The 24,363-nt window shown below is 34.7% G+C and overlaps 4 protein-coding genes across 6 annotated transcripts; 1 reads left to right on the top strand and 3 right to left on the bottom strand.

The window, feature by feature from the left end:
- Positions 1–726: 726 nt before the first annotated feature.
- On the bottom strand, positions 727–5,082 carry LOC108206596 (ubiquitin carboxyl-terminal hydrolase 20). The gene is made up of 8 exons (XM_017376949.2): positions 4,530–5,082; positions 4,286–4,406; positions 4,051–4,161; positions 3,585–3,757; positions 3,159–3,494; positions 2,065–2,187; positions 1,442–1,982; positions 727–1,339 (listed from the first exon to the last, which is right to left on the bottom strand). The coding sequence occupies exons 1-8, from the start codon at positions 4,857–4,859 to the stop codon at positions 1,029–1,031; spliced, it is 2,046 nt and encodes a 681-aa protein (XP_017232438.1). The 5' UTR covers positions 4,860–5,082; the 3' UTR covers positions 727–1,028.
- A 990-nt stretch (positions 5,083–6,072) lies between these two features.
- Positions 6,073–12,128, bottom strand: LOC108209962 (probable ADP-ribosylation factor GTPase-activating protein AGD8). Of its 2 annotated transcripts, XM_017381181.2 has the most exons (7): positions 11,888–12,128; positions 11,633–11,751; positions 9,174–9,612; positions 8,762–9,019; positions 7,018–7,137; positions 6,601–6,705; positions 6,073–6,486 (listed from the first exon to the last, which is right to left on the bottom strand). In XM_017381181.2, the coding sequence occupies exons 1-7, from the start codon at positions 11,954–11,956 to the stop codon at positions 6,394–6,396; spliced, it is 1,203 nt and encodes a 400-aa protein (XP_017236670.1). In that variant the 5' UTR covers positions 11,957–12,128; the 3' UTR covers positions 6,073–6,393. The 2 variants fall into 2 exon arrangements, with proteins under 2 accessions (XP_017236670.1, XP_063943231.1); XM_064087161.1 differs by lacking the exon at positions 6,601–6,705 and having other exon boundaries at positions 6,215–6,484; positions 7,089–7,137; positions 11,888–12,103.
- A 5,049-nt stretch (positions 12,129–17,177) lies between these two features.
- On the bottom strand, positions 17,178–19,020 carry LOC108208251 (tabersonine-19-hydroxy-O-acetyltransferase). Its single transcript, XM_017378770.2, has one exon. The coding sequence runs from the start codon at positions 18,969–18,971 to the stop codon at positions 17,700–17,702; it is 1,272 nt and encodes a 423-aa protein (XP_017234259.1). The 5' UTR covers positions 18,972–19,020; the 3' UTR covers positions 17,178–17,699.
- Positions 19,021–21,002: 1,982 nt separating this feature from the next.
- On the top strand, positions 21,003–23,010 carry LOC108206975 (protein SHORT-ROOT). Of its 2 annotated transcripts, XM_017377430.2 has the most exons (2): positions 21,003–21,928; positions 22,064–23,010. In XM_017377430.2, exons 1-2 carry the CDS (start codon positions 21,295–21,297, stop codon positions 22,732–22,734), a joined length of 1,305 nt encoding a protein of 434 aa, XP_017232919.1. In that variant the 5' UTR covers positions 21,003–21,294; the 3' UTR covers positions 22,735–23,010. The 2 variants fall into 2 exon arrangements, with proteins under 2 accessions (XP_017232919.1, XP_063943230.1); XM_064087160.1 differs by having other exon boundaries at positions 21,005–23,010.
- The last annotated feature ends 1,353 nt before the right edge of the window (positions 23,011–24,363 follow it).

Here is a 24,363-nt window from a genome sequence, read left to right as displayed (position 1 = left end):
ACAAATTAACTTTGAAAGAGCACCTCCAGTGTCCTAGGATGTTTGTTTCGATGTCTTATGTGTCAAGGTTAGCTATACTTTAAAATCAAAATTTTGTGCGAGTAGAAGTTAATTGATCGACTCAGAAACGAGAAGTGGTAAAGAAATGAACAGTGCTGTATATTCTAATTTGTTTCATGATGAAACAAGATTTAATATTGGATGAGACACGGTTAACCCGCACGGATCTCTTACCAACAATGGCAAATTAGGACGGCACATATTGGAATGTGCAGCACTTTTTCATTGAAAATGGAGCGTTACTGTCGCCACAATAAGCTTCACCAAAAAAATCGCATAAATGGTGCTGTTTGTATAAAAATCGTACAAGTAAATCTGATAAGTTGTGTATACCAAAAAAATTATCCAGACATATAAATAAAAAAGTTACTTTTTCCCTTGTAAACTTCACACTTATGAGCAACAAGCACTTCCGTTAAATTAAGCCAAACGGTTTCAATACCAGCAACACAACAGCACCAACTTAAACTCGACAACACCACAAGACCGTGAGTCATCAGTCATCACTATCAATTTTAATCAAGCAGCAGCAAGCTTAGTGAAGAGTGTGAGCGACTTCTTGATGTGGAAGGCTACAGTTCCCTCCTCCCTCAAACTAAGTCCATAGCAGTAATGAGATGCGCCATTTAACTTGAGATCCTGTAAATCTAACAACAATGCTGACAATCAGCCAAGATAAGCCTACTAGAATTTCATTTCCTCAAAATAACAAGTTCAATATTTGCAAAAAGGAGGATATCATCTTAGTTATCATCTAAAGCTTCAACTTCTAAAAACCAATAACAGCCACATCCCAGAAGACTACTGCGACAAAACAAACTAAGCTACTCAATTATTTCCCAACTGAAGGAACAAAATAAAACAGTGTATCTCGAAAGATTTGGTTATACGAGAGTTTCTCATGGAAATTCTAATATCATCTACGCAAGCTGAACGAGACATGTATATTTATCCACAACAGCAACTAATCAACGGGAATATGCAGCAGCCAATGGCCGCGCTAGAGAACGAAGGCCATCCTTTCTTTGAGTTGTTGAAGGACTGTCATATTTATTTGGAGTCACCTGCATTCTTTTTCTCTTTTTATTTCTCTGTGCATCTTCACTAAATTGCCCTGCCATGGCAGCCAACAATGACTTTCCCCTTCCGCCTGGCATTGTTTTCAACAATCTGCGTGCCTGTAAAGATTCAGCACTCTCCACCTCTTTTTTTAATTGCTTTTTGTTAGAGACTTGGTTTACTAGCTTCCGATGACTAGGCTGGATGTATAACTTAAATTCTGAAATTCAAACCATAATTAGCAATATTAGTTTTTTAACCTCGTATTATAATTGATGCAGCCAGACCTCCAAATTATAATTTATAGGAAGACATTGTATACCTGGTGATTCATCTTTGTAAATATCTGGGCTTGATGATCTTGGTGGCGTTTGAGGAGGGTTATCAGCATTGCTTGTAGCATCATACTCTTGAAGAACTGATGGTGAAAACACTTTCATTCCATTACCGTTATCCTTCATTGGAATACTTGTTCCAGGTTGCAATGTGGTGTCCACTCCAAGTCTATCATCTTTGTCACTGCTCTCATCAATGGCATAATTGACCCCACTCATTTCATGAACCTCATTTTTGTATGTAACACCAACACCCTGGTCATCTTTTGATACACTGGCATACTCATTTTCATGAGCAGTATTACTGCTTTCATTGACTTTATCATTACAAGTAGTTGCAATATTGGGAGATGACATATGGATGTCTACATCATCTAAGACCGACTTGGGTGATGTTTCGTAACCATGTGGATCTAAGAAGGGTTTTATAGTTTCCAAGTAACTCGAAAAATAGGGGGTCCCCTGCTTTGCATAAAATAATATATAAGCGCTTTGTGAAAGAACAAATTCTTCTCGAACCCGAACAACCTTCAAGGAACAAAGAAGAAACAGTCAGTATATATCAAATAATAAGGTAGGTAGCACTAAACTAAAGGAAAAGTGTGCTCACCCTTGAGTCATCAAACTTGTACCAAGTGTCTGGGGCAGAACGAATGAAAGAGTAGTAATGCCCTGAAGTAGCAGAGAATCCGATATGCACCACAATTGCATATAGTTCATACTTCAGTTCAGCCTAAGAAGAAAATTCTGGACATCAGCTCATCAAATATAAATATAGACCACAAAACTACTATTAATCCACAACCGGTGAGCATATGTATGCTTAAATTTCATTAAGCATCGGAAAAATGCCAATATTATGAATGATATCTAATCACAAATATATGCACAATAGCATAAAAATAAGCTTGCTAGATAAACAGTATGTACCAAAAAGTACATAGAAAATTAGAAACCTATAAAATGCAAGCAGGATAATATTATTATTACACTGCGGCATACTAACAGAATAGCACAAATTACATGATAATCTTATAAATGCAAGCAGGATTGTATAATCATAACCAGTGTTATTAAACTCGATATGCGCACAAAAGCATGATGAGTTGAATCTTTGTCTCGTTCTTGTATGCATATCTGGTTTGTATCTATCTATATCAGCTGCTGCAAGGGTGTGTAGGTTTTTTTGATATATACTGACTGTTCTTCACAAAAGTGCACTTATCTTGCACTTTTTGAATTGCGCATAAAAGCAAGTGCATCATTGAAGGCGCATCACATCTCTCACATATGCGCACTTTTAATAACACTCATCATTACACTGACTCATCCATATTATAGTACGACATCAGAGAAATACAATAAGCATATAAGAATACACTATAAAATATTATGAATTTTATTGTGTAATAACATTGTTAATAATCTTAAACTAATTGCTCAAAACAGATTCCATTTATCAGTCTTTAACAAACAAGTTTAATGGGAAACTCATTAATTCTAGAGAACATTTAAAGGTCATACTTTTTCATGAGTTTGAACAATTATTGCTTATGAATTAGCAATCTAAAGCAAGTCATTAAAATCTTCACTACAGATATGAAGTGACTTCAATAAAATTCCTGCTTAGGCATGTTTTAAATTCGTGTCATATGATTTCTTCTATTGCACAATGATATTACTGAAGATGAAGAAGGCACTCACATCACTGTTTTGACTGCTAGTGTAGGGTTGCAAGTCCAGTTCCAGCGGGAACTTTACATGCTTGTCAATTTTCTCAACATATGAGCCATCATTCTCGAATCTCTTTAAGTGGAAAGAAGCAACTGAAGGAGCCTCCTCTAGTATAAGCTGCTTCTCAATTGACACTTCTTCCTTGCAATTTTCACACATAAACTTTGTATCTGGATCTTCTATCTTTTCAAGCTTTGTAAATGATTCAAGAGCATCCTGGAGGGTAGTTACGTCTTTAATCTCCAGGCTCAAATCAATGGAAGGCTCATAAGTGTCAGATATGTGGTCACAATTGCAACATTTCAGCTGAAAGTCATACACATGTACTAAAAGTTATCTTTATGCAAAAGAATAATGAGTACAAAGAACAAACTAATCATTGCATCAAGAAATTACCTTGCTTACAAGGCGGCCACCAAAAACCTGTTTGACAAAGTTATCATTATTTGCACACAAAGTGGTCTCCTTTGACTTCAAATCACTACAAGAGCTCTCGAGTCTATCAAGAAAGCATTGCAGGAATTCATGTGCATCTTCTTGCTGATACTTCTGGAAATCAGATGAAAAATCTAGTGGTGCCAGGTCAAGGATCAGTACATCTATCATTTTTCATCAATTTTTTCAGTTGAGGGCATGTCCAGAAATATAAATACACATCTAAACAATAGTACATTTTTCTTCATAATTAAACATGTTTTTATAGGGAAAGGGGTTAAGACCGTAAGCTCAATGATACTGCAGTTTTTTCACCAGAGAAACATATGAAGATTAATCTACACAGCCTCTATTATCACTTCTGACCTTATACACAAAAACAACAATATTAATTGAGGCAGAAATATATGAAAGTGATAAAGGATACAACTCAAGTTGTCCACAAATTTCCAAGGGGATATAACTCTCTCTACAGAAGCCAAAGAATATTCAACATGGGCACGAAATGAACACAGCAAACAGAATCCATCAACATTACCTGCAATACAAAATCGGACCAAAATTGTCACTTTACTAAATTCCACCTTGTAATTACCCATTACAGTTGCAATTAAAGCTATTACCTAAAACACAAAACCAACAAATCTATTATAAGTACTTACGATCGCAAGGCATAACATGATCAAAAGACCGAAGACCCTCAATAAGCCTTACAGTATGCGTAAAGCATTGCACAATCGCATTAAGAAAACAAGTGTTTCCCAAATTTGTCAGCCCTGCACCCTGCATAAACCCCAAAAATCAAACCAACATAAAAAAAAAAAAAAAGAATATTACCAAAATAGAATAAGTATTACCAATGAATCTATTTACAAGCCAAAACGCACATAAATTCACTAAACATACCACCATAGGCGCCTTATCATCAAAGAAAACCGGAGAACAAGACCTCGACTTCTTAGTCGAAAAACAAGAACTCAAGGGCTTCGTATCATCAAATAAATACCCAGAATACGTATTAATCGGCGAAGGACACAGAAGAGCTTCTTCCTCCTTTCCATTTTCTTCAATATTTACGGATTCATCAGGGACAGGAAATGGGGTGTCCACATTAACTAGGGTTTCTGTAGGTGGAGGAGGTACTTTGATCAAATACCCATCAAGGGTTTGCTGTGAACTAAGTGAATCTGGAGGTGGGTTTTGCTCCTCACCGCTAACTATTAGATGGGTATCCATCAAATTCAAGAAATATGAAGCTAGGGTTTGTAAACAAAATGGGTCTTTTGTGTTTTAAATTGGGGTGTTCTGGAAAGTGGGGAGATACAAAGATGGGAGAGATGGAGCAAGAGGAAATTTGAGAGAGGTGGGAAAGGAGGATTGGATTATATTGGATTGAATTGAATTTTTCAGTGGAATTAGGGGTCTTGTTTTGGCGGGAAATGTGAAAAATGAGGTTTTTTCCCCAGATTTTGTGACACTTGCGAATTAAAAAATTTGGTGGGAGGGAAAAATATTAGGGGCCGCCAATTTTTGTTTTTCAATTTTTTGTTTCGGACCGACACACACGTTTTGATTTCTGTCTGTTTGATTTTATGGCATCAGGTAGGGTTAAAAATGGGGCGGGTTCGGGGCGGGGACTTCATTTCCCAACCCCGCCTCACATAATTTTTTCCTGCTCCATCTCCGCCCCATTCCCCGGGAGGATTTATTTTTAATCCCCATCCCTGCCCCACCGGGGACTTGATATAATTTCGCCCCGCCCCGCCCCGTTTCTATAATATTACACCTTAAATAATTACTTTTAAATTAAGTAATTTTTTCTTCAGAATTTAATAATAATATACGAGACATGTATATTAAAAGCAAAAAACTAATTATAATAGAAATCAAAGAGACATGTTATACATTGTAAAATTATAATTTTGTGTATTAAAAATAATAATATTAAATATAACAAATATATTATATTAAATATATTATATTAAATATAATTATTTATTTATATTAAATATATGCGGGGCGGGGCGGGGAATCCCCGCGGGGATTCAACAAATACCATACTTGCCCCATATTTTGGCGGGGCAGAAAATCATTCTCCTTCACTGCCCCATTCCCCATATTAGTGGGGCGGATCTATCACATTCGGGGCGGGTTAGGACGGGTTCCCCGTTTTCCCCACTCCATTTTTAACTCTAGCATCAGGTATCCCTGTTTATTACTTGTACTGCTGTACAATCTTGATATATTTTTAATTTTTTATATTTGATCTATTTTTGATCGATTAGTTTGAAAATGATTTTTGACTCGATTAACATTTAATCAAAATGAAATTTATTTGAACAATAACTAATCGATGGTTAATCCCGATTAGTCGTCGATTTCTAGAACATTATTTTATAGCTGATCGGGTATAATTATAATTACACTTTATTTAGTATGCAGAAGAAAATGTAACAAAAAGCTACGTTCATGATACTATGAAACAAGTACAGTATTGAGAAGTGTTAAAAACATACATTTTCTGGCAGCCAAAAAGAACTAACTACACCATTCACAGGCTCAAATGTAATCTGTAGCAAGAATACAAAAAATAAAAAGAATAGCAAACCTTTTCTCATATTTTGTTTCTCTACAAAAGAATATCAGGGAGAACACTTTCTTTTTCTTCACAACACCCATTACAATTACATTTAATATATATATCTGCTCCATGTTCTTGACAAATTTCAAAAATATTGGTGGTAAAAAATTGTGCTTGGACCGCTCAATCCTACATGTCGGTCATAAATGATGATGCAATGGAACTAAGCATTTTCCCAGTTTCTCCGGCAATATTCTTAAGGGAAGAGATATCTTGATGTGCCTGAATAAAAACAAGCTAGACATCAGCCACAATACTTATTACTCTATGACAAGTTCATGATTCCTTCTTTTTTTATGCTGGCTCAAAAAACACGGCTTCTCAATTACTACATACCTGGAAAGACAACTTGTTAATTAGGTCGCTTGCAGTGAGATCAAGACCTAAATCATCATCATCATCATTGCCAAAGAGATCTGCACTCGAGATAGCCGTGGAACCCTAAAAGATGGGAACGAATGTCATAAGCACCTTTATTTGTCACAAAAACTAATGTACTTCTGCATGTCCAGTGAGCAAAATCATTAATAATCTCAACTTGATTAAGGATATTTTGTTTCTAGCAACTTTTGATTCATTGATGATCGAGTGGGGTCGCAAAGTTTAGTGCGTCATACGAGCCAACAAAGAAACGCATGCAGCAATGAAGTAAGTTTAAGAACATGTAGATTCCGAACACTGAACCAAGTACAAATTAAATCACACAACGATGTAGTAGCTGATTGGCATCCACAAGTAACAATGAGTACTTACAGAGAATTTCTTCAAGGAAACTTGATTGTCATTCCCTTTGTTTTGATCCCCAAAAAATTGAGATGACGAAATAGATTTGGCATTAGAGAACTTTTTCCGTGCTTCATCAGTTTCTTGAATCTGAAAATATAAAATATTAATTAATAATAGTCTAGAGATGAGCATCAACAATTCACTTGTATCAGATGAGCATCAATAATTCACTTGTATCAACTCACGGCTGTTAAAGAAATTACATATACAAAAGCACGATACTGGTAACCTACCGGAAGGGTATGCCTGAAGGAGTACCAATCTCCCTCCTAGATTGCAGAAGCAAAGAAAAAATAGAAACAACTGGCTTCGGGTTGACCACCGAACAAAGTAAACCCAATGATAACATTCCTATTTCTCTCCAACCCATATGTGGTGGCAATTGGGATTATCTTTGGAAATTGGATGCCAAGGAAGAGTCTTTGCAACCAAAGTAAACCCCCCACAGAGATGGATGGGTGACTGACACCCCAGCCGAAAGATAGGTGACTGTTTTAAACACTAGATATGCTACATATTTGATTCTTTAAGGACTCTTCACCTTTAAGGTATCTCTAGAAAAACCCATAACATGTAGAAAGATTAATATATGTTTTCCATTACAGCTTTGGCAATTTTCACACACATCCTCCTCTAATCATGCAAGTCAAGGTCAAGGCTAGATACACCAACTATAATAAGTTAACGGTGGTTAATTTATGAAGCTTGTGCCCAATTTCTAGTATTATCCCCTGATCACATAACATAATGATAACAATAATAAAAATGATAATTACATTGTAATGACCCTTTGATTAAAAGAATGTGTAATTGTTACCACATACATGTAAATTAATACATAATAGTAATAGATAAGGCAACAACAATTCACTATGAAAAAGAATTGTCTGTTGTGGGGCCTCTGTGTGTACACAAACATGTATATTAAATTATTAAAACAAGAAATAAACAAGGCAACAATAATTTAGTTTGAGAAAGAATGACCATTTATTACTCAGCAAAAAATAGGCTGATTATTGGGCTTTTTTCAAGGCCCTGAACCAGTCAAACTGATCCCTACTTAGCGAAAAATACTAGGGGCCTGGATTAGGACAGGGGAGGGCTTTTCTGGGCCAGATTCTTCTTGCACTTGGACATTTTGTGCATCTCAAATTACACCAAGTAGTCTAGTACCATGAGTATATATTTGTTTACACTTCTAAGGACATTCGTCATCCCTATACCACATTAAACACAACTAAGGGTGCCCATCTGGTACTCAGAATCCCCTGCTCATATTCTGTAATGCACTTCCACTTTATATTCAAAGAATTTGTCATCGTACTCTCATAAATATATTAAACAATCAGATATAATGCCACAAACATGGACACACGCAGAATCAAGTTCCCCCTCTATATTTAAAGAAAAATGAGTCTTCGTTATATTGCTAAATTATTAACGAATCCTATTAACATGAAAATATAGACTTTGATATAAGTACTTTGTTAATATGCTGCTGAAATCATTAAGAAAGGAGTTCTTCGCCAGTGCACAAGACTTCTGGCATCAGTAGGGTCCGGGGAAATTCCCAAAGTATGCAATCTTATAGACCCAACTGTTTTGTGGTTTGTGGGGTACTGGATAGCAAGTAGAATATTGACATACTTATAATTACAGTAAAACAAAATCTTTGACATGTAAGATTATTATCAAATGTCAATAAACTTACTTGCACTTTTGATGAGGAGCTAGTTTTCTTCTGAAAACCATTATCCATCCCATAATCCGAGAAAAAGCTTGATGATGTTGGCAAAGTTACATGGCTAACTACTTGGTTGCCCCCAGTACCCTTGTCTGTAGTTTGGATGTTGTCTACATATTCAAAACGAGACGGAAAAGATGGCCCAACTGGTGGGGTGCTACCTTTTGATGTGGAAACTTTTGCGGGTGCTTCTTCAGGCTTCTGGTCATAAAGACTTTCATTAGGCTGCAATCACGAATAAGGGAAGTCAGACAAGAAAGTGAATAATTAGATATCATAACAATAACTGCAAGAGTAAATTTGTAACTCAAATATCTCAGAGACAACAGATGTGTTTTCAGAAATTACAGAGAAGCCAAAGAAGAACAATGAGGTGTACCTTGGAGCTAAGCTTTCTAGCACCAAGCCCGCCAACCTTCCCTGTTTTCTTCCCACCAAGAGGCTTCTTCACTGAACTGGCAACCACTGAATGAGGAGCTCTGGTTCCCTGTGAAGCAGGTACATCATGGGTTTCAATCTTTTTTGGAAAACTTTCTTTAGGGGTCTCTTGTACTTTGAAATCAAAAAAACCGTCTTCAGCTTGCACCGACTGAGGACCAACAGGAGACGCCGGCAGACCAATTTCCTCCTTCGAACTTTTGGCAACTTCCTTTAAAAGCAATTGCTTATATAGTTCAGCAGCTCTTGATGTGTACTTTGCTTCACTCTTTTCCCCAGCAGTCCAGCCATGTTGCTTAAAGAAAACTTGAGCACGATTATTTCCACCAAAAGTCATCATTTTTAACTGCTCAGGAGTCCATGAATCTAGGTTGGTAGACCTGCACAGCAAATTTTTTAATATAAATTTAAGAGAACAGTATTTTCACTATAATATACTTGCAAAGTAAAAAAGTGGTCACGATACCAAAAGAAAAATAGTAGTGATGGGAACTACCCCCATTTAATCAACTCTGAAATGTATGCACCAAAAAATGATGATGTTGTCGATTTCTTTGTCAATTACAATAAAGTAAATGACATATTCTTTAGCTACAAATTTTTTATTTTCATTTTAATAAATTTAACACAAAATAAAAAGGTTATCTGTCTCCCATAACTAGTTAGCTATAAGGCATGCATATTATGGAAGCTTCTTATTAACATGGTCCCCATTGGGCAGCAATTAAACTGCCCGTATTTGATGATTATCAAAGATGAACTATGCTTTATGTACACATTTGGAGGTTGGCCCTCCTGATCTATGGGCACAAATATTTGGAGGTTCACACAGGATATCATAGATATGACTCTGATTGACTAAGATACATGTCAGTTCCTTTACACAATCTAAATTACCATAACATCATTTAAGCAGCTAAAACAACAAGGACGTGTGAATATTGTAATATTGAGTACCTTAAATAAATAATAAACTTATAATTATATTAACACGTGTACAATATTTATAAATTATAATTATATATGGGCTGCATAGAGGGCTCAAGGCTCCCTCATATGCAGGGTCTGGGAAAGGTCCCAATGTACGCACTCTTACCCTTCTGATAAAATCACAGTTAACGGGTCTAAACCCCGACCAAGCAAAAAGAAAGTTAACACTTTACCATTGGATAAAGCTTAAGACACCTGTATTCTACCATAACTATTATGGACAATAGCAGAGCATCAACTCAATAAATCTGGTAACACCTTTATGATAGTAAAAGTTTAATCTTTTGCCTATCCACAAAGAGATTAAACAATCCCATACCAAAACAGAGACTAACCAGAATATAAGTTGGTATAAAAACCAGGGAAAAGTTATATGGAGACCACATTTATTGGAGACCTCGCAGACCATGTATGTTCTGCAAGCAGAACTGTACATAAAATATGTTTTGCAATGTCCCGCGAGCAGAACATATATAGTCTCCAAAGTCTCTACTCTCTAATAAAAAATGGTTTCCATAGAACTCAACCCTAAAAACCAAGACTGAAAATATTATGAAACTAAGACCATCATTATGTTTCAAGACTTAGTTTGGGATGATGACTAACACATCTCCAATTTAACTATAGGAGAAACAGATTACACCTTTATATTGTCATTAAATTCTAACACTACAAAGGGAAATGTTATGCAACAAAGGAAATACAAAGCAAAACAAACACAATTAAATTTGAAATTAATTTTAAGTAGCTTCTAGAAATCAAAACTGACCTGGGCGCAATAGAGTTTTCAAGGAAATGCAACATAAAAATGAGAATATTTAGCAACTGTATAACCTCTAATTACACAGTGTCCATAATAGATCCCATAAAGATCACAACTTTCTTAGCCAAACAAGTCCCAGCAAATTTCAAAACAACAAATATATGGGATTCACTGAATTCAACAATGTGAAATAACAATGTACCCAAGTTTTAACAGAGATAACAATAGCATCAGACTAATAAAGCTACATAAAAGATATATGAATATAAAGATTCAATCTTTTCAGGATGCATAAAAAAATAACACAAACTCAAAGATTAAACATCAATACGAGGATGTTTAGCAACTGTCTGAATACTTTACGAGTCTACATTACACAGTGTTCAAATTAGATCTCCCATAAAGATCACAGTTTTTATTACCTAAACAAATCCAAACTAAGATCCAACAGATCAAACCATGGGATTCACACAATTCACGTGTCACAATAAAAATCAACCCAGATTTCAACAGATATAAAACAAGCATCAATTAGTAAAGATCGAAAACAACATGAGAAAAAAGATTCAATCTTTTTGCAATGCAGAAAAAATAACACAACCCCAAAAATTACAAATGAAAACATAGACATATAACCGAATTCTAACCTGACAAAGCTGATGTGAACACCAAGACTCCGATGAACAGCTGAGCAATCAATACACAGAAAGATCCCATATGTAACTGAGGCCCAAGTTGGATTCTTGGCATTGCAATCAAAACACATCTACAAAACAACATAATCACAATCAGATCAAACTATAACAACCCAGAAAAATATAACTACAACCCAGATCTTAAAACTTGAAAACAAAGCAACCCAGATAAAAATCTAGATGAAATTAATGAGAAGAAAAAGGTACCTTGTTCTCAGATTTTGCTTTCAGTTTCCTGAAAACAGCATTTTTATCAGATAGATTCTCCGACGCCATTGATGAGGAGAAGGAGAATCAAAGTTCCGAGAGGAGGAAGAAAAAGAGTTGAAGATGCAGAGACCTCCTCAAGGAACAGAGATTGAAAATGGTAATGAAAACGCGTTTGAGAAACAAATATATGTATAACTGCCTTCCGTGAATCTATCCTACATTCTGTGTTTTCAACTTTCACCAAACGGTGCGGCTCAATTACTCAAATACCCCTGCAAAAGCTTTACTCATGCAGTCATACATAAGTTCTAAAATATTCGTATTTGATATTAAAAAAAATTAGAATATTTGTAAATTTAAATGTTTTACGATAGCAGGTATGAAGGGCTTCACGCAATCAAAAAACTAGGGGAAATGTGATAATAAAAAAAAAAAAACACGAGGAAATGTGAAAATAAATACATGAGTGAAAATATATTTCTCTTACCGATTTCTCTTTGCTATTAGTATTTCGTTAAAAACGTATTTTATATCTATAGATGAGTTTATCAATCAGTGTTATAAAAAAGGGGAATCGGACTTAGTTAGTGAAAACACCGTTCATGGATTAATCGGATAATCGGAATTAATCGAAATGATTCATCGGTCCATTAATTAGAATTAATTAAATATTATTCATAAATTTATATACAACTATTATATCACATATATTTTATAACATCAAAATAGGATAAATTTATATAAGAAAAATATTTTTTATTATATATATAACTAATATCATCAACAAATTTAACTAAAAATAAAATAATATCTCATTAACAAAGCAATATTTTTTTTTAAGTTTTCACACAAAAATCTAAATCTTTTTTCATAATTTAATTAAATTAAATTAAAATATCAAATTAAAATTTGATTTTTTAAATTTTTTATAATTAACTGACTTTGACCGACTTTTAACCCATTTTTGACCGATTAATCCAACTTTTGACCGATTTCTTAAAAAAAATAATTTTTAACTCGATTACCGCTTAATCGAGACGGAGCCCGTCCGACCAGCGATTAATCGGCTATATTGCTTTAAGATATTGTGACAAGTCTGTTGACCATGCTTAAATTTGCTTAATTTTGAATTACAACCAATATCAAACATTGAAATCTTGATTATTTTCTTTTATACTTGAGGTGTATAAATTTGAATATGGAGTAGTTTTGTGGTGTAAATGCCTTCCCTAATTCTAAAATACGATTTAAATCTTGATTATTGCTCCTTGTCTTACGGTTAGAGGTCAGCTAAGAAAATATAGGAGCTGTTTGGGTGAGTTTAAAATAAGTGCTTCTTATTTAAAATAAAATAAGTAAAATAAAAGTTAGAAGTTAATGAAAACTTATAAGTGATTAAAATGTTTGGGGAAAAAAGTAGAAGTCATGAAACAAAAGTTAGGAATCCTAACTTTTTATTAGTGTTTCTCGACTTTTTACACCAACGGTATGAATAAGCAGTTCTAACTCAAAACTCCGGAAGCGGGGTTTTTAAGCCCCGCCCAAACACCCACATAATTTCTGAATTATTATCTTATTTATTTATCTCAAATATAATAATTTATAATTTTATAAACTTCACATCGGATAATTGTCTTAATTCTTTTTATGAAAATCAATATACTTATATAAAGGAGAAGCGAGGGGCGTGTAGGTGGCGCCTCTCACATCGCTCCGTTTTATTTTTCTAATTAACTGGAATTTTTGGATGAAAAATATCAAAAATTAGAACTACCTTTTTTAGTTTCGGGTATATTAGAAGCAAGTTTCAGAATCTGATTTTGTTTCAGATTATTTATGGAATATAGTAGCTTGAAAGTTTTAATCTAATTTTATTTCAGATTAATTATTTATGGGAAAGGCAGATTATATATGGAATATAGTAGCTTGAAAATTTTAATATGATTTTGTTCAGATTATTTAATTATGGGAAAGAGTAGCAAACAAGTTTCTCTCCACCTATAAATACCCGTATAGATCGTAGGGTTTTGAATCTTCTAAACACAACCTCCTACCTCAATACCACAAACCTACCTGATAGTTCTCTTACTCGATTTTTAAAGGAGAAGCGAGGGGCGTGTAGGTGGCGTCTCTCACATCGCTCCGTTTTATTTTATAATTTTTTGAATTTTTTGGATGAAAAATATCAAAAATTAGAAATACCTTTCTCTTGCTCGATTTCTAACTTGGAGGTGTCGTTCTTCTACAATGATAAGTGAAGGCTGTTAAAGTAAAGGTTGTTGCAAGCAAATGTAGCTATAGACCGTTATATTGGAGTCGACAAATCCAAACACGGGAAAAAAATATAGTCTTGACATGATATTGATGGTTGATGTCAATAAATTAACTTTTAATGATGTATGTTTATTGGTTATTCTTTTATAATATTTGTTTTGTTCATCGGACATGTTTGTTGTTAATTTTTATATTATTTACTTTGTATGCATGAAAATATCATTCATGCATTATCTGTTTGCTCCGTTCAAGCAACTTTTAAGAGGGTAGTTATATTTAAGTTAAATGTTTTTGTACACAATCAATCTAAAAAAATCGGAGGAAGATGACAATGTAAGAACGTGATTATTTTTCCAAAAAAAAAAAAACAAATAAAATTAAGATTCGTCATGCTTTAAATTGTTAATTACATGTATAAATTTATTTTCACTTTTTCACCATGAATTATAGTCCAATTTTGCAATTTTATATATTAGTATTTGTATTACATCAAGATTTTTATAATATAAATTTATTTTATCCTACAAATATTAACTTGAAACATTAATATACTTTTTATAGACAGTCATAAAATTATTTTATTCTACAAATATTAACATTGGATCATTAATATAATTTTTATAAGCCGCCGCAACGCGCGGATTCTCAACTAGTTATATAATAATCTCTTAAATGTAGAAGAAATAACATAATTATTTAAGGGCAATGCTAGAGACCCCAAAAAAAATTCCCAAAAATCTTTACCAAATGATGTGGCTAGTTCTGATTGGGTGATTGATGAATCTGCAGGGGTGTCTCATTATTATGGGAGTGAATTCAGCCAATCAGATTTAGACACATCATTTGGGAAAATTTTTTGGGACAATTTTTTGGGGTCTCTAGCATTTTCCATTATTTAAATTGTAAGAGAATATATTTTTCAAAATCTGCGAAGTAGTTGCTTCATCCAAATAAATTTATCATCTAACAGTCGCAAATTCGCTTATGTATGTTCTGATGATTGTGGATTTGTTGTGGGTGTGTTTTGTGCTTTTCAACAGAGAGCACTTGATCATCCAGGTCATGAGCAGCACACGCTAACATTGGTGCCCAGGGAATCGTTATTTGCTTGTGATGCTTGTTCGGAAGAAGCTAAAGACTCTTCCTATATTTGCACCACTTGTGACTTTTGGATTCACAAAAAATGTGCTCTTTCGCCTTTAACAATCCCCAGTTCTACTTAAAATTGATTAAAAACTCGAGGATTCCTAATCCCTTTTTCAGAAATCCATGGCTGTGTGTTTGCTTTGTGTGTTTTTTTATTTTTTCAGGGATATATAAAAATTAAAAAAAGCTACCGACGAGACTCGGCTAATGACTCCACGATCTCGTAGAGGAGAGGAGAGACAGGATAGCGGTGGTAGCCGAAGAGGATGGTGGTGACGGCGGCAGTTCCGAGATCAGAATGAGATCCGTGTGTCGGTTTCAGAAAATATGCATTAATTGTGCCTTAATTACGGCGTTAATTGCGGCGTTAATTGTGCCTTAATTGAAGGCTTAATTGTCTCTTTTATGAGTTATGTTTGTGGAATATTTTGACCACAATTAAGTGTCATTTATTGACGTGTTTTTATTTTAATTAATTATTATTTAATGTTGGTGTATTTGAATTGTTTCCATACTGTTTTATCTTTAGTGTTCACTAACTATTTTTATTTAATGTTTATAATATTATGCAGGTTCAATGTTAAATATTGCACTCTACGGAATTTTAGAGGTAGCAGATGGAAAAGGACATAAGTGTACAAATCTTTTTAGCATCGGAGGATACGAGTTTTATCTTGTAATTTCTTTGTAAAGGATGTATATTTGCTTTGTAGGGTACTCTTTTTCCCCTTGAGTTTTTTTCCCATAGGGTTTTTACTCTTGCGGGGTTTTAACGAGGCCCAATTGGTGGGTTTTCTTTTCGGACATTAAAGGCCATATCATCTAAGCGTCCGGGAGTACTAGCTTACTTTTCAGTTAGATGGTATACTTTTGTGGATGAAAGAAACTCTGTTCCGTCGGACATTGTACCTTTGATATTTAGTATCAATGGAAATTAATCTCCTTTTCAAAAAAAAAAAAAAAAGTTAGGAATCCTAACTTTTTATTAGTGTTTCTCGACTTTTTACACCAACGGTATGAATAAGCAGTTCTAACTCAAAACTCCGGAAGCGGGGTTTTTAAGCCCCGCCCAAACACCCACATAATTTCTGAATTATTATCTTATTTATTTATCTCAAATATAATAATTTATAATTTTATAAACTTCACATCGGATAATTGTCTTAATTCTTTTTATGAAAATTATATAATAATCTCTTAAATGTAGAAGAAATAACATAATTATTTAAATTGTAAGAGAATATATTTTTCAAAATCTGGATCGAAGTAGTTGTTTCATCCAAATAAATTTATCATCTAACAGTCGCAAATGCAATATGACCAGAGACATTTTGATAACAACACTTTAATGTTCAAAAAAATAGATTGTCATGAATTCCATAAAATTTCTCTAGCATACTGAAAATAAGAAGCAACAAAATACATAGAACATATTAACATAAGTTGATATATAAAAAAAATTATATATTTGATATTTAACGTGTACATTGCAGACGTCCAAAGCTAGTTAAGTTATAAGAGCAATTTCCTTCTAAAAATTATAAGATCAATCAAGACAAATTTTCAGTGATCAGATAACACATGTTAGGGTTGAGATGATAAAACATGATTGATACTGAATGGTAACATGTCACTACGGTTTATGTTCTGTTTTAACAGCTGCCCCTTGTAATAATTGTGCTGGGCAATATTCACAAGTGTGTAAAATTCTAATTAGATACCGAAACATGGCACTATTCTCTGAAAAATCTAATTAGGTACCAAAGCATGATTGTGCGTAATAATCTATTTATGTTTGGTTTTAAGAGTGTCCCTTGTAAAATGATTGTGCTGGGCAATATGTTTTCACAAGTGTATAAAAATCTAATTAGGTAACGAAACATGGCACTATCATACAAAACTTACATAATTTGTCATTACAAAATGCAACTAATTAATTGGCGGTAGCCTCGTCACTTCGGCTGAGTTTTCAGTGCTAATTGGCCATTACATAAGACAATAATATTAGAAAACTCAAAAATCATATCGATTTTTGATGCCTCCACAATCCAAAGCGATAATATTTCAACCATGTTGATGTCAAAAGCGTCCTGTAATTTTTTTATCCAGTGTCCGAACCAGTTTTCGCACATCTCGACTGATTCGAAGAACTGCTAGCACACTCGTATCCACCGAGCATGACAGTCCACTTACTAACATGCATTCCAATGAAATCGAACCTACGATCCTAGGATGATAAAGATATTGGTCTGAATTTTACTTGCGAGAATAGACACACATATATATAACCGGTTTGGCTAACCTTTGCAGTGAAACTTTTGATACAAGATAGACCACAGCTCACTTCATATCTAATTTTGTTATTAGTTTGATAATTTTGTGAACTTCTTCACGCGAGAGTAGCTACCTCAGATGCAAAAAAAGCCATCTCTTCTTCTTGAAGAGTGATCCAGGCTTCGATTCCACGCTCTGGTGCATCCTTTAATGCAAAAGTGTTGCTTATAACACTGCTGGAAAGGCCAGCCCATATAGGCTTCCCCCACCCAAAATCAATATCATCATATGGGAACCTACACAAGCTTGATCCCTTGTAAACATTACATTCATCACTCAGACCCTTGTTCATCATATGCTTCATCATATCACAGATCATGGCATAGCATTCATTCGACGTCTGGTTTTTACCAAACCGATCATTAAACTGTGCCATTCCATTTTTTATTGCACTAACCAAATTATGCAATTCTTTTTCCCTCTCATTCTTTACCATAACCGTCGAAAACCAAGCAAAATTACCAACTGAATTTGCTGGAACTGGTGGTGTAGTTCTTGACCTTAAATTTACGGGCTGAATGAAGAGATAAGGCCTTGAAGATTCACCCTTTGCCTTAAAGTTTGCTGCCATAAGACATTTGTAAATGAATGCCCCTACAACTTCAACTCGGGAAGGATTAGGCACTCCAAATTTTGTTACCATGGCCTTGAGCTCAGCTAGTTTTGAAGCATCAAAAACAAACCTGCGTGTGACACAATCATCTAGTGTCTCAATCCTGGTAACTTCCTTAACAACTGGCGCGTCATTGGGGGGTACGAGTGACTTTGAAATGAAATATGGAGGTGGAAGATTCAAGCCCGAGTTTCGTGCCAGTGATGCCCAATCACTAAGAAATATAGCTACTGTTCCTGCATCAGAAATCTTGTGTAAAAAACACATACTAATGGCCAAAGCACCGCAACTAAAAAACGTGACTTGAGTGACAAGAAGACTGCCCTCATATGATTCATTCCAAAGAACCCCCTTGGGATAGAACAGATCAATTTTTCGCGGCTCAATCTCATCAAGAACTTCAGCTAGCTTATAATCCATCCGGGCTACAAAGAATTCAACCCCTTCATCAGTACATTCGATGACACCTTTACTTGCAGGCCTCCCTGCAAAAGGGTAATAAAGCGATAGAGTTTCGGACAAAGATTTTTTAAGTAAATCTGAAATGTCACTGGCATTGAGTCCCATGTCAGGGTAAAACATGACAATTGGAAGGTAAAAATTAGGAGAGAGCTGATCCAGCAAAGAAAGACTGAAATTTTTTAAGTGATTTGGTGTTGGAGAGGAGGGTCTAATGAGCTCTTTCGAGATTATCTGAGGTGCCTGCATGATCATGACTATTTCACAATCACAAGTTACACAAAATCTTTCTCTTTAGAGCATCTCCAACCATACAAAGCCCTTGGCTAAAAAATGAGTTGGCATTCCAAAATTAAAAAATATAGCCAACGTCCTGAAAAAATAGCACTCCAACCACACTAATCTGTTGTCTATAATTTTAGCCAACCTCCTATGGATGACTATATTTGTCGAACCTCTACAGGTCTGTAAGAAATCTGTAGGAAGATTACACATCATTTATTACCATATTAAACTGATATATTCTATTTTAACAATTTAAAATATTAATAACATACTATTTTTAAATTATAGCCAACCAGTATAGCCAATACCATTGAAGCAAAATGTCTTACAGGTTCAACAAATTTTACATAATGTCTTACAGGTCCAATTTAGCCAACGAATATAGCCAACACCGTTGGAGATGCTCTTATATGTGTGTAGCATTGATTCAGTGTACACATAGTTGTAAACACTAAAAACAGTTAGCACAATTGTTATGTTGTAGATTATCGCGAGAAAAACACAAGTGGCCGGAGAATTTGGATATTCTTGATCAACATAAAACTATATATTATCAAACAAAAAAAAAATAGTATTATAAGACTCATTTAAAGACTTCTAAAAGATCACTAGCCGGCTCTCTCAAAGCCAAGCAGGCTTTCTTCATAATTTTCTGTCAAAACTCAGACTACAGAATTTTGTTTCAGATTATATCATGCATAAATTATTATCTATCAAGAGATCTATTAAAATACGAAGAAACATACGACTATGCACTTTCTATTATCCAAAGAAAATTTTGTAAGAGGTTCATAGAAAAATAAATTGTTTTCTTGTTTAAAAATTATGTTCTTAAATTTAAATTCTTTCTTTTGAGACAAATGATTTGTTTTCATAAATATTAGCCGATGTAACTCAAACTCTTTTGTTTATAACTTAATTTTCAACATTTAACAAAAGAAGAATATTGGTAAGGGTTTTGAATATTTTCCCGGGGATATCTATAATTCTCTACTAGCTGCTTCTATTATCTGATAAATATTTGGCGGGTTTTCATTAGTTTTCATCCGTGAAAAATCCAAATCTTATGTTATTTTTATTATTCTTGATTCATCTCTTGTTTTTCTTTTGTAAGAGTCTGAATTTTGTGTAGATTTTTTCGTTCTTCATCATTTTCGAGATTACAAATCTCCCGGATTTTCATGGTGTTGATTCACTGACCAAGAATATATAGTACATATTTTTTTTAAAAAAATTTAGATATATTATCTCAAATATTAGAATTCACCAATTTTCATTTGATTATAATAGCGTTGAAGAAAAATGTTTATAACTTAACAAAAGAAAATATTTACTTTCTCGACACGTATTTGAAGGTATACCTTTAATATTTTATACGATTTTAATGATGAAAATGATATATCTAAATACATCTTTCATTTCAATGACCAGCTTGACACTTAACCCTTGATTCAATGCTTCGGGCGAGAGTTTGTAATAGATCTCAAAAATTTAAGAAGGTTAATATGTTTTCATTACTTCCACTTAAATAATTTAAATAAAACTAAAAATAATTGAAAGAAATAGGAGGTGTTCCATGAGGAAGACCACAGAGACATTATTAATATGTATCACATGTCTCGTAGGCTATAGCAAAATCAACAAACAACTACTAATATTGGGTCCATGAAAGGTAGGTGTATATTTCTGATTCAACCCATTGGATGACCAAACTATTATTGAAACCATTTTTCAAATTTTTATAGTAGATTCTATTCAAAACATTAAACTTTCTTATACTTGATCCGTTCTTAAAATTTTTAAATGTCGAAACTCTTATACTTAACTCTCTCCTTCAGCGTGGTTGGATAGTCTAGTAATTGGTTATCGTCTATTATCCTCGAACATTTGAGGTCGACTCTCGCTCATCCGGGTTCGACTCTCGCTCATCATACTCAATTGTAATAAGGCGTATAAGTGTAAACCGCAAAAGTGGAAATATTTGAACTAGAAGTGCATGTCAGGGTTAACACTAGTTGCTGTCTCTACAAAGAAGTTACTGAGATCTCTTTTTTCTTATTTGTGGGACGAGTCTCATTTTCCCCGTTTAATTCAAGTTTCTTTTATGTACTGGTCAATTCTTATTGTCAAATTTAACATCTTTACCAGCACTGTAACTTGTTATTGTTAGTCACCAAAATAGGAATAGTGTGTGTTTCACTGACTCAGATTCTCTCTTTCTGTTATCATGTCTGGGTTACAACACTGAGATAATTGCTTCTATGATTGATCACTTAGCTTAGGCCTCTGTGAAATGGACACTTTGTTTACCATACCAGTCCTGCAATCTTCTGATCATCAGCAGTCCTCCTTCAACTCTAACAAAATTTCGAGCCAGTTCAGTAATTTCCATCAACAGGAGGAAGAATGCTTCACTTGTTTCATGGAAGAAGATGATTTCTCTTCGACGTCTCGTGATCATAAGTATAACCAGATTCCATCCACAGCCACCTTACCAGACCATCAGTATGGCCTAATTGAGTCAGCTTCATCAGCAAATCGCGGTGACATTAACTCTTCTTCTTGCTTGAGCATAAATTTCAATCCTTTGGTATCGGATAAGTGGTCATCTGACATACTCCTTGAAGCTGCCAGGGCAATCTCTGAAGACAACAGCACGCGCCTCCAAGAGATCATCTCAATGCTTAATGAGCTTGGCTCACAATACGGGGACACGAATGAAAAGCTGGCTTATTATTTCCTACAGGCCTTGTTTAACCGCATGACCAGCCGAGGCTACAAATTTTACCAGAGCTTAACCTTGGCATCAGAAAGAAATCTTTCTTTTGATTCGATGAGGAGCACTCTTCTGAAGTTTCAAGAAGTTAGCCCTTGGACGACATTCGGGCATACTGCTTGTAATGGTGCAATTATGGAAGCATTCCAAGGTAAGTCCAAATTACACATAATTGACTTTAGCAACACGTATTGTACACAGTGGCCTACTCTTTTGGAGTTATTAGCCACAAGAAGCTATGAAACGACACGCCTTCGTCTCACCTGCGTCGTTGGTGGCTCTGCAGCAACGTTGCAGAAAGTGATGAGGGAGATCGGTTACAGAATGGAGAAGTTTGCGAGACTCATGGGAGTGCCGTTTAAATTCAATGTGATTTACCACACTAGAGATTTGTCTCAATTGAATTCAGCAATGTTGGATGTTCAGCAAGATGAGGCACTTGTGATAAACTGTGTGGGCTCGTTCCACTCTGTTCAAAGTGACCGCAGAGGTGTTTTCATTAGCATGCTATCAAGGTTGCAGCCGAGGATTGTCACGGTTGTCGAAGAAGAAGCTGATCTTGATGTAGGTGTGGAGGGATACGAGTTTGTGAGAGGATTTGAAGAATGTTTGAGATGGTTCAGGGTTTATTTTGAGTGTTTGGATGACTGTTTTCCAAAGATCAGCAATGAGAAGTTGGCTTTAGAGAAGGCCGCGGGACGCGCTATTGTGGACCTGGTGGCATGCCCTTTGTCTGAGTCTACTGAGCAGCGAGAGACTCAGAGGCAATGGTCAAGCAGGCTTCAAGCAGCTGGATTCAGTGGTGTTGGTTTTAGCAATGAAGTGACTGAGGATGTAGCCGCTCTTTTGAGGAGGTACAGGGAAGGGTGGACAATGTCGACGTGCCCTGAAGCTGGCATTTTCTTGATATGGAAGGATCAGGCTGTGGTGTGGGCGAGTGCGTGGAAGCCCTGTTAGTATCTAATCACATTCTCAATTTTGACATTCAAGAGTTTCTGCAAACAAAGTATGCATGGTTGGGAGCAGTTGAAAGCAGACCAAAATTTTGGACCGTATCGATCTGATACGAGTCAAATTTAGAAAAAAATTCTTCTGCGGATAATAAATTTAATCACATAAGTCTTGCCCATTGTCTTGTATTAGTACTATATAGATTTTTTGTCTCACCAGCTCTCAGTTCCATCTGATATCATTAACCAATTTTCAGGTATCAAATTTGATCCTTTCCTGAGAGTGTCAAATTGGTACTATCTAATCCGAGAAACATGATAAACCGTAATATATCATCCTAAAAAACGAAGTTTGTACTCCCAAAAATTTCAAAATATATTCATGACCTTCCCCTTATAGATTTGCTACAAAGTACTAAGAACCACTATTGCCAGGAGCAACAAAGTCGATATGTGATCCTTGCAAGCAGACGTTTTCCTCGTTAATCACAGCAATAAGTTAAGTATCCATCTTTTGTAGAGCTGCATTGTAGAAATTTGGAAAGCTTAAAACTTATGAGACCTCTCTCGATAATGTGAAGATGAGGGGAAACTGTCAAACTGATAAGTCAATGGCACCTTATGAACTCATCAGCACTGGCAAGCCTCCCTTGTTAAGCTTCTGCGACATTTTCTTTTTCATATCCAATTTTCTGCAGCATTGTTCAACCCAAAAGAGTAGACTATCTGTGAAATACGTGATCTGATATTTCTATCTTGAAATTAGGGATGTGCATGGTGCGGTTTGCACCTAAAACCGCAACCGGAACCACAAAAGTGCGGTTTCTAAAATCAAAAATCAAAACCAAACCAAAAACCTATGATGCGGTTCGGTTTATAATATAAGCGAATCCGGTTTCATATAGTGCGGTTCGGTTTTCAAACCGTACAAAGTCCGAAAAATTAAAAATCATGATATCTACATTTGAGGGGAGAAAACAAAACAAATTTTAGTTTGATTAAGTTATACTTACCGGCACTCTTGCGGTGAGTCCGGTTGCGGTGAGTCCATGGACAGAGCTCTGTCAACAATTGAGTAGCATCACCCTTCATCTAGTTTAGGCTCTGGCAAAGGCAGGTTAATGTAGCAAATCAGCTTCTTCTGGCAAAGGCAGGCAGTGTATAAAACATATGTTATTTGTTTTATAATACATATAATTTATATATTATATTTAAATATATAAAAAATAATTAAATAAATATAGATATTATTGTCGTTCGGTTCGATTTGTATTCGCTTTTAAAAATTTTAAAAACCAAAAACAAAGTATCAGTACGGTTTTTATTTGGTTCGGTTTTATTCATTGCGGTTTTATTTTGTGTGGTTTCATTCGATTTTTGCAGTTTTTGGTTAGGTTTTGATTTTCGATGCGATTTCTGTTCCCTACTTGAATTGATAATAGTCCAGTTTAAGCATTATAAAGCTTTTTGAGACCAACATTTGTGAATTTATAATAAAAAATTGATCAACTTAATTATCAAAAAAGTCAAAAGTTCATTTGTATCTATGGCACACACACGCTTCTTTATCTTACATAGTTAAAATCATTATTTTTGAATTTTTTTTTCTTGAATAAAAATATATGACTTGTATTTT

This window comes from Daucus carota, chromosome 2 (assembly GCF_001625215.2).
Source record: "Daucus carota subsp. sativus chromosome 2, DH1 v3.0, whole genome shotgun sequence".
NCBI lineage: Eukaryota > Viridiplantae > Streptophyta > Magnoliopsida > Apiales > Apiaceae > Daucus > Daucus carota.
The sequence above is the reverse complement of the archived record's forward strand: the minus strand, read 5'-3'. Positions and strand labels throughout refer to the sequence as shown.